The 14,614-nt window shown below is 38.3% G+C and overlaps 1 protein-coding gene across 1 annotated transcript in view; it reads right to left on the bottom strand.

Annotated features, from left to right (window-relative positions):
• LOC103473491 (LIM/homeobox protein LMX-1.2-like) overlaps window positions 1-14,614 on the bottom strand; it is a 29,346-nt gene that overhangs the window by 6,402 nt on the left and 8,330 nt on the right. Inside the window, exons 4-5 of the mRNA XM_008423790.1 lie at window positions 10,904-10,981; window positions 10,250-10,316 (exon numbers count right to left, since the gene is read on the bottom strand). Coding sequence (XP_008422012.1) covers window positions 10,250-10,316; window positions 10,904-10,981 — 145 coding nt within the window. The remainder of the gene's footprint in view (window positions 1-10,249; window positions 10,317-10,903; window positions 10,982-14,614) is intronic.

Here is a 14,614-nt window from a genome sequence, read left to right as displayed (position 1 = left end):
TATATATATATATATGTGTGTGTTTTCCACCCTACGAGTTCTGGCTTAAGAGTGATTCAGCACTTGGGTTGAGTCCAAAATCCGATACGAGATTCATCCGGGCTGTGCAGTGAATCTGTCTCTCCATAAAGACATTTCTTCTTCTTCCTCACGTCGTAGGAAACCTTCAAAACAAAAACGGAAGATTTTCTAGTTATCTTACGTTGACAGAGTTAAATAATTAAATAATACCCATTGCCACCTGTGTAAACTTTGCTGGTGAATGCTATATTATGATTTTTATAATATTGTTTAATTTCTATAGTAGGCTCTTGTATCAGATAATCTAAATGTTGGAGAATGACTGAAACATTTAAGATTTACGGAATCTCGGTTAGCTTTCAGAGCGGGGGCTGAACACCAAGCACTATAGCTAGCATTAGCTGGTATTTCGCCAGTGGACATAAATACAGTTTAGTAATATTCTGATCACAAAAAATACACAGTAATATGTCCATCTTACTTGCGAAAAGTCTGTCGAGCCCTCACGTCAGTAGTCTGTCGATCCGATCAACATTATTCCGCAGTGCTGAGACATCTTTTGCTGTTTTGGTTGAGCAAAGCAGGAGGAACGACCGCTCCAAGAGCGCCGGAGCAGCCAGTCGGGGGTCTAGTCTTATATTATGTCTATGCTTCAAAGGATCAGTTTCTCACGGCCCTTGAAAGGATGCAGAGCCTAAATTCGGACACAGCTGTTTTTTGTTAGACTCCCCCTAGTGGTCTGGAACACTTCCGTTTTCAGCACTTTTTGTTTGCATCTTTCTTTTTGTTTGCTGCATTTTATTTGTGGTTGTAGTCTTTTTTGTTTGCGTCTCTTTTTTTGTTTGCATCTTTTCTCTGTTGCTGCGCGTTTGCACCTGTCGGCCACCGTAGATTTTTCTAATTTCCTTTCCTGCATAATCTACATTGCATTTATTCAAACGTAAAGTAAATGTATCTCAAAGGAGAGTAATACTTAAATAAAAGTCTAAGAAGTACTTCCATTTGGAAAATATGAATTTTCTGCAGAGTGACGTCACTTCCCAACTCGGATTTCTACAGTTAAAAAGCAACGCAAGTGATGGGATCTACCTTGTTCGGTAGGTTTAGTTTCCATACTTATTTCTGTCTTATTCTGACCAGGCACGTGGTTAAAGCGTAAAAAGCCACATAACTTGTTGCAGATGCCTTTTGTGTGCGTTTGTATCACGCTAAGCTTCGTCCTCCTTAGTTTCGAGCACGTGGCGCCATTATCTCATGACTTCTCAACCTCTATTATAAAGTTTGACTTTATAAATATGTTTCTACGTTAAGTGACCTGCTCTTTTTCCCCTAATGTTACTTGTCCTGAGCCACCGAGTCAACATAACTGGTAAGCAGGTAATCAGGAGAGTCGTGGACGCACCGCTTCATTCATACACCGCGGGCTGTAGGAAAAAACAACATGGCGTCAGTCCGCATGTCTACTACTGAGGAGAAGTTTAGCTGCTGGCAACGAGTAAAGCTGAATGCGAATTAACTTTTTCAGCGCATAAAATGATAACATTTAAAAACTTGAGTTCTACATTGTCCTTTTTAAAAAGCCAGATTAAAGAAAATAAATGCATTAATACTTTGTATTGCCACATGTGCAAAGCTTACTGACATTTTCCAACACAGCCATGAGAGGCAGCTGTACACTGCAAAAAGTCCTCTTTCAAAAACAAGAAAAAAAAGTACAAAAATAGGGTATGATTTTCTTAAAATAAGAAAAATTATATGCCAACAGAACAAGAAAATTTATCTAGTCAAGATTTTCTAAAACAAGAAAATATCTAACCAAGATAAACCTACAATATCTTAAAATTAGTGTATTTTTACTTAAAACAAGCCAATTTTACTTATAGGAGTAAGATATATTATCTTATTTTAAGAAAAATTATCTCAAGTAAAGAAAATGTTACTTGACACTGAATTTCTTGAAATAGCGTAAAATATTCTTATTTTAAGAAAAATGTTCTATGTATTAAGAAAATAAATCTCATATAGTCTATTTGTATTAGTAAAATTGGCTCGTTATAAGTACAAATACACTAATTTTAAGATATTTGTAGGTTTATCTTGGTTAGATATTTTTTCTTGTTTTGGAAAATCTTGACAAGATAAATTTTCTTGTTCTGTTGGCAGATAATTTTTCTTATTTTAAGAAAATTACACCCTATTCTTGTACTTTTTTTTCTTGTTTTTGAAAGGGGACTTTTTGCAGTGTAATGGGAGTTACACCATTTAATTTTACTTTGGGATCAGTTAAATATTTTTTAATTTAATTTATTTTTAATCCATAGGTGGAATCTAACTGACAGCAGGATCTAGAGAACCAGTAAGCACTGAAGTGGTCTAGTTTCTGTTAACTAGTTAATGGTTTCTTGTGGATGAACACAAAATCTAAATGTTCAGTCTGATCCATAATAGGATGTTGTTGTTGAGCCTGTGGTTTATCCTGAGCTACTGTAAACACTGTCTGTTTTTTCCTTCTCTCTGGATCATCAACTATAAAATAATATGCATCTGGACATATTAATAACACATTTGTTGATATCGCAGCACAAACGAATGGGTAATGTTCTGTATAATAGTTACAACAGCGTACTACTAACATACTAACAAAAGTGGGTTAGAACACATCCAATTATACAGACATAAAATTGGGTGTGCATGAAATGGATAAGGTCAAGTCTGGTAGTGAACAGAAACCAGTACATTAAAAAAATAAACAGTACCTAATTATATGTAAATCTCTCTGCCTCAATCCAAACAAAGACAAAAAAAGGCAGGTGTCAGGGGGATACTTCTGTCAATATACCAGATTTCACAAATTTGACTCAAAAAAGAAGATGAAAGAGAAAGAAATATTGATAAGAATAATAACCATAGGGTGCTGTGGTAACCTAGGGTTTTAGCACAACCCACATAAAGAGGCCAGATATGCTTCAGTAAGTGCGATCAGGGGCGGCCCAAGGCATAAGCAAACTAAGCAGCCGCCTAGGGCCACTAAGGGGCCCCCTCAGTGATTTTTTTAGTTTTATTTTTTTTGTAATAATTTCTTTGTCATTATAATATCAAAAACACACAATTTCACTATAAAGTGATTTGTTTTTACAATAATATATATTTGATACTGTATGTAGAAATCATTATTTTATGGATAAAAATAAAAATAAAATTTCTCTTGGGGCCCCCTGGTGACTGCAGTAGGTACCGCGCGCTTTGCCGGTATCATGAACTGCCTTGTAATGAGCAGAGCATCCAGACGTCCAAAGCTCCGGTCAGAAGTTAAGTAAGCAAAACAATGTCTCAAAAAATGACTTATCTTTCAGGGAAGGAGAAAAGAAAGAGGAAGAATAGAAAAAAAGCCAAGATAAAGGTTTGTTTTAATGTGCCTTAGTAATGTAATGTAAAAGATTTGTAAAGCTGCTAATAGAAAATTAGCTTGATAGTGACCTGGAACGGTCCAGTTCAACAGCCAAACATTTATGCTAGGGTCTTTTTATGTTTGTGTGAAACTGAGTTAAAATTTTAAATGAGTTGATTCTCATGTTTGGCTCTGTATATTTCTGAGGTATTTTTGGCTTCAAAACACAGTGTTTGATAATGTTTGATAGCAATAATTAAAACTTCTCAAAGTTTGACATTGTCTAAAATGTTTCCTGTCAGGCTGCATAGCTGCTACATCGATGAGCTACTCTAATGCTGTAGTTGGGGTTATGTTGTTTGCTGCTGAGCATAATCATTTTGTGGCTAAAACAAACATTATTTTTACATCAACTTCTTTATGTGAAACTTCTGTTAAAATCATTTGAAGGCACAGAATCAGTCCAGTACCATTCCACATTCTCAGGGGAGAAAGACTCACCTGGTATAAATTAAATTTGGGCCGGCCCTGAGTGCGATACAGAAGTTTGCATTGAATTAGGTTATGTCTGGCACAAATACAGAGGATTTGTGTCCAAAGTCCTCCTCCCAAAGTGATCTAAAGGAATTCAGTACTTGTGGAAATAAGAAATAGCACCTTTCAATTTGACAGTTGGTTTTAGAAAAAATATCTAAAGGTCAATCCCTGGGAAGGTTGGGAAAACTTGAATAGGTAGAATGGGCAAAACTACGCACCTGCAAGTATCTAAAAAATTGATGGTGTGGGAATAAACATGTTGCACAAAACTTTTATTGGGATTTCTGTAGAGGATATTATTGACAAAACAATATTATGAAGAAGCTGCTTAAAGTTTAAAGGAAGATGAATTTAACTAGATCCCATTGCAGCTAAAGGTTCTTTACTTATTTTTGACATTGGGGGTGGTTAAAAATGCAACATAGTTTTTTTCAGACGGCTTGCAACAATAAAAATAATTCAAATCATCTTCTTCATACTTTTCTAAAAAAAATGCAGTGCAATGCATAAACCCCCACTAAAATATACCCCATCTTGGAGATAAAATATGAAATCATTCATGGATAACTTTTGGAAGTTAAAAATATAATTACTGCAAATAACACTCCATGACCTATATAATACTCATACATTTTAAATAAAATGTTATATCCATTTTTAGTTTAGACTTTACAAGTCAAATCATACAGTAGATGTATTATATAAACTGAATGGTTGTCTTAACTTAAGGATGGCTGACAATCATCAGTTTCCATGGATTTTCCAGTTTATTCTAGCATCAACTTCAAACATTTCCCATTTGCTGATTTGCTTAGCTCATTTGGTTATCAGCAGCAGTTTCCGCTGTAATAAACCAAATGAGCTGTTCTGCTAATATTGACATGCTGCAAATCCCAGAGCAGATAGAAGCTGTACTTGCCAAAGCAGTGAGATACTTATCTAAACTGTCTGCTCATATCCGCTGTGGCAATTAGCCCACACTGCAGTAAACAAGCTCTACTAATAAAATCAGGGCTTACACTTTATAGAAGTGCAGCCAGAAAAATTCATATTCCCCAGCATCTGACATCAGAACATATGATTATTTTTAATTGTACAACTGGGAGTGTACCATTGTTCTTTTAATAAACTTAATCATTTGTACTGTAATTCCGGGGCGCCGTATCCACCTTATTCCTAAGCCCCATGATGCTTTGCGTGAATTATGGGCGCGACTTCTGCCGCTAACCGGAAACGCCATTTGTTTACATGTTAGCAACTCGCTAACCAGCTTTCGTGAGAGCTTTCAGGCTATAAAATATGTGGGAACACCAGCTATCAAAGCTTAAATGTGAGAATATTGGTTTACCGCAACCTACAGCTATTGCGGGGCAGGGATGACAACTTGAAGAAATGGCCGCATTTCTTCAAGTCGCAATAGCATATGTAGCTGCCCGCACTAGCATAGTTAGCTTCTTCACTGACTCAGTTGCTTCGGCTGCAGATGTGGGTATTCCTCCATTGGCTTCTTGTCTACACATAAAGCATTTTGGGTTCTTTCTTCAAGTTTATAATTTTTAGCCAAATTCTTTTTGTTTGCTTATCTGTCGGTAGGCAATGAAAACTACCGCTTTTGTTTTTTTCGTTCAAAACACACTTCCTGCAGCCACAAATTAAACTTGGCCTGATTATTAGAGAACAGCCACAAACGGCACAACAGTTACCCGAGCTCCACAAGGGCATCTTACGACACTTTCCAGTGGAAAGTTGCTCTCTATAGCAGGTTAATGTCTGATTCGGTTCGGTTCTAGTCCAGTGGGGAGATTTTCCGTATTACGGTCTGGAACGCAGGAGATGCGGTTATTTCTCCGCTGATTTGCAGCGACACTCAGCAATGGAAAACCTCGGGGTTCTGGTTGTGATGGACTAAATCATCCCAGATTTTTGATTTTGTTATATAAATAAATTTTCCTGGCCCAATCATAATGATAAATACTCAGATCATGAACTTTATTATTTTTTAAATTCAAACGAAAAATAAAATTCACATCACACCAAGAAAATATTACACTACACTACACTAATATTGTGTAGCCTTTTCTGTAGATTCACTTATTATATTTGTAATTATTGCATTTAATTCTTCAATATCATTACTTAAATTTGGCATAATCTCCATAAGTTTGTCACGTGCCATCTTATTATATATTGTCCAATAAACCCCCTCTTTACTTCCCCATAATGAGCATTAAAAACTCCACATTCAATATCTCTTCCATTCTCCTTCACATAAATACTATCAAGTCTTTCTCTACTTAATTTTTTATAAGGATTATAAACATTTATTATATTAAATTTTGATTTACTGATCCATACCTCAACCCCTATAACTTCTTCATCCATCCATTTTCTTGCACCCTTTTTCCCTCAGTGGGGTCGGGAGGGGTGCTGGTGCCCATCTCCAGCCAACGTTTCGGGCGAGGGGCGGGGTACACCCTGGACAGGTTGCCAGTCTGTCGCAGGGCAACACAGAGACACACAGGACACACAACCATGCACACACACTCACACCTAGAGGCAATTTGGAGAGGCCAATTAACCTGACAGTCATGTTTTTGGACTGTGGGAGGAAACCGGAGTACCTGGAGAAAACCCACGCATGCACAGGGAGAGCATGCAAACTCCATGCAGAGGGAGAGCATGCAAACTCCATGCAGAGGGACCCCAGGCCGGGAATCGAACCCAGAACCTTCTTGCTGCAAGGCAACAGCTCTACCAACTGCGCCACTGTGCAGCCCCCCCTATAACTTCTATTTCTTCATTTATATTAAAAACTTTATAATTAATACCATGTTGAAGAAATATAGCAACACCTCCTCCTACATTTGGATTTCTATCTTTACGTAATGCTATGTATCCATTAAGAATAAAATCAAGTGATGGTTTTAACCAGGTTTCTTGAACACAAACTATATTTAGTTTAACATTCTAACTTTCAATAAAATATTTAAACTCTTGGCCATTAGCAATTAAGCTCCTTACATTCCACTGCAATATGGATAAAAGCATCAAATTTCACCATTACTGGAATGCTGACTTTCATTTATCCCAGTTGTTAAAACTGCACTAATTTACTCAAATGACAAGTCTTCCATCTCAAGGTATTTTTCTGTTGCTTTGATTATTATTTTAATTCGCTCTGTTCTACTTTCTGTCTGTGCTGAACAATTTAATACGTCCACAATAAATGCAACAATTTTCTTCTTCTCCACTATCATTGTACTTCCTAAGGTTCTCTTGCTCAGCATTTGCTCTGTTGTTTGAGATGGAGTCTGTGGCACAGTCATGCTTTTAGCATTAACATTTAAATTACTTACCATCTTAATTGCATCTGCATAGGTAATTTTTTCCTTTGTGCGTATATTTTGCGACTGCATTCTCTTTTATGAGCTTCACATCTCTTAAATGCTGCACTATGTTCCCCTCCACAATTACAACATTTTAATTTAATTCCTTCAGAACATTTTCCATATTCATGCTCCCCTCCACACTTAGCACACCTGGCCTTAGCTCTGCAAACAGCAGCAATATGTCCAAACCTTTGACATTTATAACATCTGGTTGGTGGAAGAATGTATTGTCTTACTGCATAGCTGACATATCCAATCATTACTTTTTCAGGTAATCTATCCTCTTCTAGGACTAACAACTGATTTACTAGGACTTTTAACTCCTTCTCTTGTAATAAACAAGCGCTTCACTTTAATCACCCGAGCTCCTTTTACATTACCTTTAATCTTATCCTCTGTCAAATCAGTTGATACTCCAGATATTACTCCCATTGCCTTTCCTCTGTCATGCCATAATTGTGGTTTGATTGTTTTCCCCAATAACGTCCATTAGTCCATGCACCTGATCTCTATCTCTGCATAACACCAATAGATTACCATCTCTTAACGTTTTAACTACTTTCACCTTATGTATTGCCTCACTTATTTTTAAAGGATTCAAAGCACATGGGTTCTGGAACCTAATAATCACTTTAATTTCATTTCCTTTATTTTCTTCTATTTTTTCTTCATCAGATTCGATTCCGTTCCTCTTCTTATTTCCTCGGTTCACTGTTTGCCAGTCTCCTGTTTTAGCACTACTTTTACAATAATAACTATTCATACTACAATTATCTGAGTCATCTAATTCTTCGCATTCATCCATCGCACTTCCTTGTTCAAATTAATCCACAATTTACTCCAAATTACACCTCCGTCACTTTAACTTTAACTTTAACCAACAAACATTTTACTAAATACAAGAGAGCTGTAACTTCTATCATGAATATAGACTAGCAAAATAAACTAGAAATTACAAAGAAATACTGCTACTTCCGATGGGCGCAGGAAGTAAGACCCATAATCGTTTTCCCAGTAAGCCTCCCAGGAATAAGGTAGATAAGGGGAAAAAGTTATGACAATTCTAAGGGCCCCTAACCGACAGGGGGCCCTCCACAATTTATTTATTTTTTGTTCCTAGAAATAAAAAAAATTGGAGCCCTGTCAATTAGAAAAGTAATCATATTGTGTTTTCGAAGATTGCTTTTAGGAGTAAAAATTAAATGTTACCCCTCCCAGACCAAAAAACACATATCCATATTTGCCCTGAACACCCCCCTGGATCTGCATGAAATGGTTCGTTCCGCTTGACAGGTGACGGTGTTCAGCAGCAGTCAGTAGAAGACAAGAATGACTGTGGCAGCTACTATGCTGCTAAGAAAAATAATAAAGTCAAGTTTTCAAAAAAGAAAAAAAATAGAGAGAGGGAGAGAGAGAAAAAGGTAAGAGGGTCAATTTGTAACCCAGTTTTTCTCTGAGGTGAGCAGAGTGTGTGAGTTTATCAAACATTTACCATAGTTAGCTTAGCTACAGACTACTGTTTGCCTCCATTTCACTAGCATTTAATGAATTAAGGGAAAAAATTACCAAGATATTCATATATTTAACCTGTCCCTTGTACCTTTTACCACGCTTAACAACAGATGAGTCAGTCAGCAGCATCTCTAACCCACGTCCCTCCTGACCTGCTCTCTAATTAGTGTACTTGAAGCTGCAGTATGTAACTTTTATTACAATTTTTTTTCTCACATATTTGTTACAATTGTCATTATGTTGTGACAGCATGGTATGAGAGATAATCTGTAAAAAATCTATTTCCTCTGCTTTCTCCTAGTGCTATCTAGAAACAACCAGTCAGTGGCAGGAGAGTTTTAGTGCTGTCAATCACAATCTCATGTGGCTGCTTATCCTTCCTCACCCTCTCTCTGTGCTATGCTGCAGCTAGCATAGCCTGTTGGTAATGCTCAGTCTAGTTAGCATAGCTACCAATGACGGCAGATAAACGGTTTCCTGTAACGATATGTTGTTTCTCACTAGCACATTTAGCAGTGAGTGAATGAAGTTGACTGACAGCACTAGACCATCCTACTGGTTCTAATTGGTTGTTTTTGGTCAGAACTTCTCTCTCCTTAGTGAAATTGAAGCTGCAGTATGTAACTGCAGCTATTAAACATACACTGCTGCTCACATTCTCACTAAAGTCAGGAAGTTGCAGCACATCACCCCAGTTCTAAAGTCCTTCCACTGAGAGCACCCATTACTGCTAAGAATAATGTTAAAATTAGGATATATGTCCTGATCAGGCCTGTCAGATTAATAGTAACTTTCCAAAATAACCTTTAAGCTGCTATTAAACATACTGCGAAATATAATTACTATTGCTGGCAATAGTAATTCAGGGAGAAAGTGGAGGAGATTGATTGTTTTCATGGATTATCTGTCTCATAGCAAACTGTCACGACATTGTGACAGCTTTACAAATATGGAGAAAACATTTTTTATTAAAGTTATATACTGCAGCTTGAATAAAATTGAACTACATAGCATTTTTTGAGAAGTCTGGATTGCATCATGTATATTTTTCATGTTGCTTTTGACTTACTCGTGGGGAGAGATAGTTCAATAATCTAAAACTAATAGAAAAAATTTAGGCAACCTACTTGCATACTGCATGCGGACTGTTGGATGGAAAACTCATGAGCAGTAAATATTGTGCTAGTTATCAGTATTGAACCAAAGAAAGCAAGGTTGTTGCAAGCCTTTAAAATTGTGACGCTAAAGCGTCACAATGGGTCAAATAGACTCAAAGAATTGTAACAGTAGCTGTGCAGTGGGGACCCAATCAAATTTTTTGTCATGGGGGCCCAAGATTTCTGGTGGCGCCCCTGCTATAATTTATATGTACTGTTATACATATTCACAATCACTGACTTACCTGGGCCCAGTCTTTGACTGCTGTGATGCTCCTGCTGTAGCTGCTGTCTACGTGCTAACTTCTTCATCTGTAAGTAAATAAACATAAACCGGTGTGTGAACTTTGAATTTAATTGAATCAGTCTAAATCATAAAGTTTAATAAAAAATTATCTAGTGAACTTTTTTATTAAATTGCTGAATCAGTTTGGTCTATTGCCAACTATAGAAAGAACCACTTAAATATCACAAATGATTGTGAAATGCTTAAAATTCTGAGACTTAGACCGACAAGCAATTTAAGACTCATGCTGACGGACTGGTTGCTGATTGGGTAAAACACCTTTTGGCTGGCCAAACTTTGGCAAGCATGTTCGCCCAAATATGAGCAAACAGAGCAAATGGCAGATTAGAAATGCTTAATCTACTGGGTTTAACTGATACAGATCTGATTCAGACATTTAAGCATTTTTGGCAAAAGGCAGGAAGGAATAATTTTTAGTGAGAGATGTGGGAAAGTTTGGTCATATAACATGCAAATAAGAACCCAGTAAAGAAATAACAGAATAATTGGGCTTGTACTAATCAACTTCGCATCTTAACAGCAGTATACATGAAAACAGCAGTATACATGCATAATGTGGTTCTGGAGGCTGGTTTAGGTACACGTTGCTAACCTTTGCCCTTTGGTTTTGGAACCACACCTGAACCACACGAACACTTAGCCCGGTCTCTGCTGCCAGGGTTTCTCTGACCTGGAAGATCAAACTTATTAGTATTTTTTTGTGCATTTCAATTATACATGGAATTATGTTGTAACCCCCGAGCTCTCCATAATACAGAAAAGCATATTGAAATCTTTGGGTTAGTTGCTTGTGAGAGCAGTATAAAGATGAGCTCTTTAAAGCTCCAGTACCAATGTAAGCAAACACAACAAATGCAGAAAAAAATGACTCAATTTCAACTACTTAACTATAAAAGCCTAGAAAGTACAAATCAATCAAGCTCGAGTTCCTGCTGTCTTGATATCATACCCATACATTTTCTTAAGGGAGTCCTACCTGTCATTGCATCTGATCTGATTCAAAGAGTAAACTCATCCCTCTCATCAGGTGCTGCTCCTCAGGTTTTAAAAACAGCAGCTTGAATAAAGCTGCTATTTTATTCAAGCAGCTTATTCAAGCTGCTTGAATAAGCTGCTTGAAAAAGCTGCTACCAGATTGTTCTGATAAAAAAGAACAATCTGGACAAATCACTACTGCAGAATTACAGGCCGATCTCCAACCTTCCATTCATCAGCAAAATTATTGAAAATGCTTTCAGCAGTAACTGTTTCTTAACGATAACCAATCACTTTGATATGTTTCAGTCTGGCTTCCAGGCTCACACAGTACAGAGAGTGCCCTAGTCATAGAGATCAATGACATCCATATAAATACAGACTGTGGAAGAACTGTGGTTTTGCTGGACCTTAGTGTTGACCATGACTAAAACAGCTGGAAAATCGGGTCGGACTCTCCTGTCCAGTACTCAAGTAGTTTGAATCTTACATAAAGTACAGTTTTAATAGGAAATTTCTTATCGAAGCAGTCCGAAATCACAAGGCTCAACCCAAGGACCTCTTTTATTCCGTATCTTTATGCCCCCTCTAGCTCAGGTTATAAAAAGAAATAAGATGAGCAACTACACAGATGATACACAGCTCTACATTACCGTATCATCAGGTGACTCAGTCTGAACCCATCCATGCACTGAACAGATGCTTAGAATATGGATGTGCCATAACTTTCTCCATCCATCCATTTTCTGCCGCTTATCAGGGGTCGGGTCGCGGGGGCAGCAGCTTCAGAAGGGAGGCCCAGACTTCCCTCTCCCCAGCCATGTCTTCCAGCTCCTCTGGGGGAATCCTATGGCGTCCCCAGGCCAGCCAAGAAATCTTCCCCGAGGCCTCCTCCCGGTGGGAGGAGATGCCCGAGCCACCTCAACTGGCTCCTCTTGACGTGGAGGAGCAGCGGCTCTACTTTGAGTCCCTCCCGGATGACCGAGCTTCTCACCCTATCTCTAATGTAGAGCCCAGCCACCCTGCGGAGGAAACCAATTTCGGCCGCTTGTATCCGGGATCTCGTTCTCTCGGTCATGACCATAGATGAGGGTGGGAACGTAGATCGACCGGTAAATCGAGAGCTTTGCTTTTTGACTCAGCTCTCTCTTCACCACAACGGACCGGTACAGCGCCCGCTTTACAGCAGACGCTGCCCCAATCCGCCTGTCGATCTCCCGCTCCCTTCTTCCCTCATTCGTGAACAAGATCCCCAGATACTTAAACTCCTCCACTTGAGGCAGGACGACCCCTGTACTTTGTTACTGTACTTAAGTACAATTTTCGTGTATCTGTACTTTACTTAAGTAGATTTAATAATGGATACTTTCTACTTTTACTCCACTACATTTTACAGTAAGTRTCTGTACTTTCTACTTCACTACATTTCTACAAAACTGTCGCGTTATTCGTTACATCTAAGTCGCGTTGCGCTTTTTTTTCCATTGAAATGTGAAGTTCAGGGACTTAAGGTGGCGCCGTAAAATCCAAGCAATAACGTAACTTACGTGTATGTTGTCACCCATCGCCTCCCCCTTTACTCGCACGCGGAGCTCCAGATATGCGCAGTGGTTTCCTCTGAGCGGGAGAAAGTGTCTGCCTAATCGTCAGTAATATAGTAGCGCTGCAAAATCATAAGATATGGCGACATGTAAAATCAGCAGTGCTTCGCTTTCACAGACGGTGGGGACTTCGTCCAACTTTTAGCATCACTTGGAAGGAAAGCTCAAAGAAAGGTAAGCTCCCTGGACGTGATTCTAGCAAAGCTAGCTGTACAGAGAGACATATGTTGCATCTGCATGAAAAAAGTTGTCACTCATGCGCTGAATTATTGTGTGGAGGTGTTGACTGAGGTGTCGCATGTATGGGACAACGCTGTGACCAAAGTCTGCATTTATATGACATTCAGGAACGATCCGATTCTTCTGGACGGATATTTACTGATTAAATTTATTCAAGCTCTAAGTATTTAATATCTAGGTGTTTTATGGGAATGTGGATCTTTCAGATCAATTTGAGAAGCAATTTTGATAGGTAAACTTAATTTTTTTGTGTCACGTAGCTGGTATTGGGTAGGTGGTCTTGACTTGGTCTTGGGTAGGTAGTCTTCACTACAACTCTGCTATGGCTGCTTGGTTCCATGTCCTCCCCTGCCCACCCTTTCTGTTGGATTTCTTTAAAAACAAAAGCCGTTCTCTCAGTCTCTGATACTCTTTGTCTGTTGCTAATAAGAATGATTGATCAGCCATTGTTATCATGGAAATCCTCACTGCGCCGCGGATTCCGGCTGGGTTTTTTTCCTCTTCGTCTTCCTGCTCAAAACACAGCGCCGCTGCGCGCCCGCTTCGGATGTTATCAACCCATGTTCATTCTTCAGGTAATCCTTTGTATACAGAACAGAAACTGCTAAGCTTAAAAACTAATTACGAAGTGAATGCTACCAGTCGAAATTTGCCTTAATTTCGCGATCTCACTGTTGCGTTCGCGCCGCTACTCCTTTCCGCTTCTCTTTCACGGTTACTTGCGCAACTTTACTTAGTTTCACAGCAACAATATACAGCCCACAGTTATTTATTGAAGATTTTACATTTCCTAAAACACAGGAATCTAATGTTTCGTTTCGTTTTGTACGTTTGGAAGCTCATTCCCTCTCACATAATCGGAAAAGCCGGGGAATGGCGGCGCTTTTGACATTTCTCTGACAATCAGAAAAATATGGTTTACTAATTTTAGCATAACTCCGGTTATACTTGGCCTATTAAAACAATTTAAAAACTGGTGTGTAGTTTATAATATGCACTTTAAACTCATGTTGACTGACTGAGGGAGGCGGAGTCTTGCTGCTACGCTGTAACAAACTAGACGTTAAAAAGAGCTATAAGGCTATGGACCCCTGTGGTTTAACGGATCGATACTCGCGGATGAAAAATCGATATTTTCCGAGGGCGTAAAATATCGATATATATCGCCAAATCGATGTATTTATACAGCCCTATTTCTAATGTATTAAAATTAAATACAATCGGTTCACATAATGATATTAGCGATTAGGTATTATTCAGCAAGTACTTTTACTTTTAATACTTAAGTATTTTTAGAAGCCAGAATTGTTTTACTTTTACTTAAGTACAAATGTTAATGTGGTAGTTTTACTTTTACTTGAGTACGTTTTTGTCTGTGTATTTGTACTTTTACTTAAGTACATTTTTTGAGTACTTTCTCCACCACTGCCCCGGGGGACACGGTCGAACGCCTTCTCCAAGTCCACAAAACACATGTAGACTGGTTG

This window comes from Poecilia reticulata, linkage group LG12 (genome assembly GCF_000633615.1).
Source record: "Poecilia reticulata strain Guanapo linkage group LG12, Guppy_female_1.0+MT, whole genome shotgun sequence".
NCBI lineage: Eukaryota > Metazoa > Chordata > Actinopteri > Cyprinodontiformes > Poeciliidae > Poecilia > Poecilia reticulata.
This window is presented reverse-complemented; position numbering and strand designations above follow the sequence as displayed.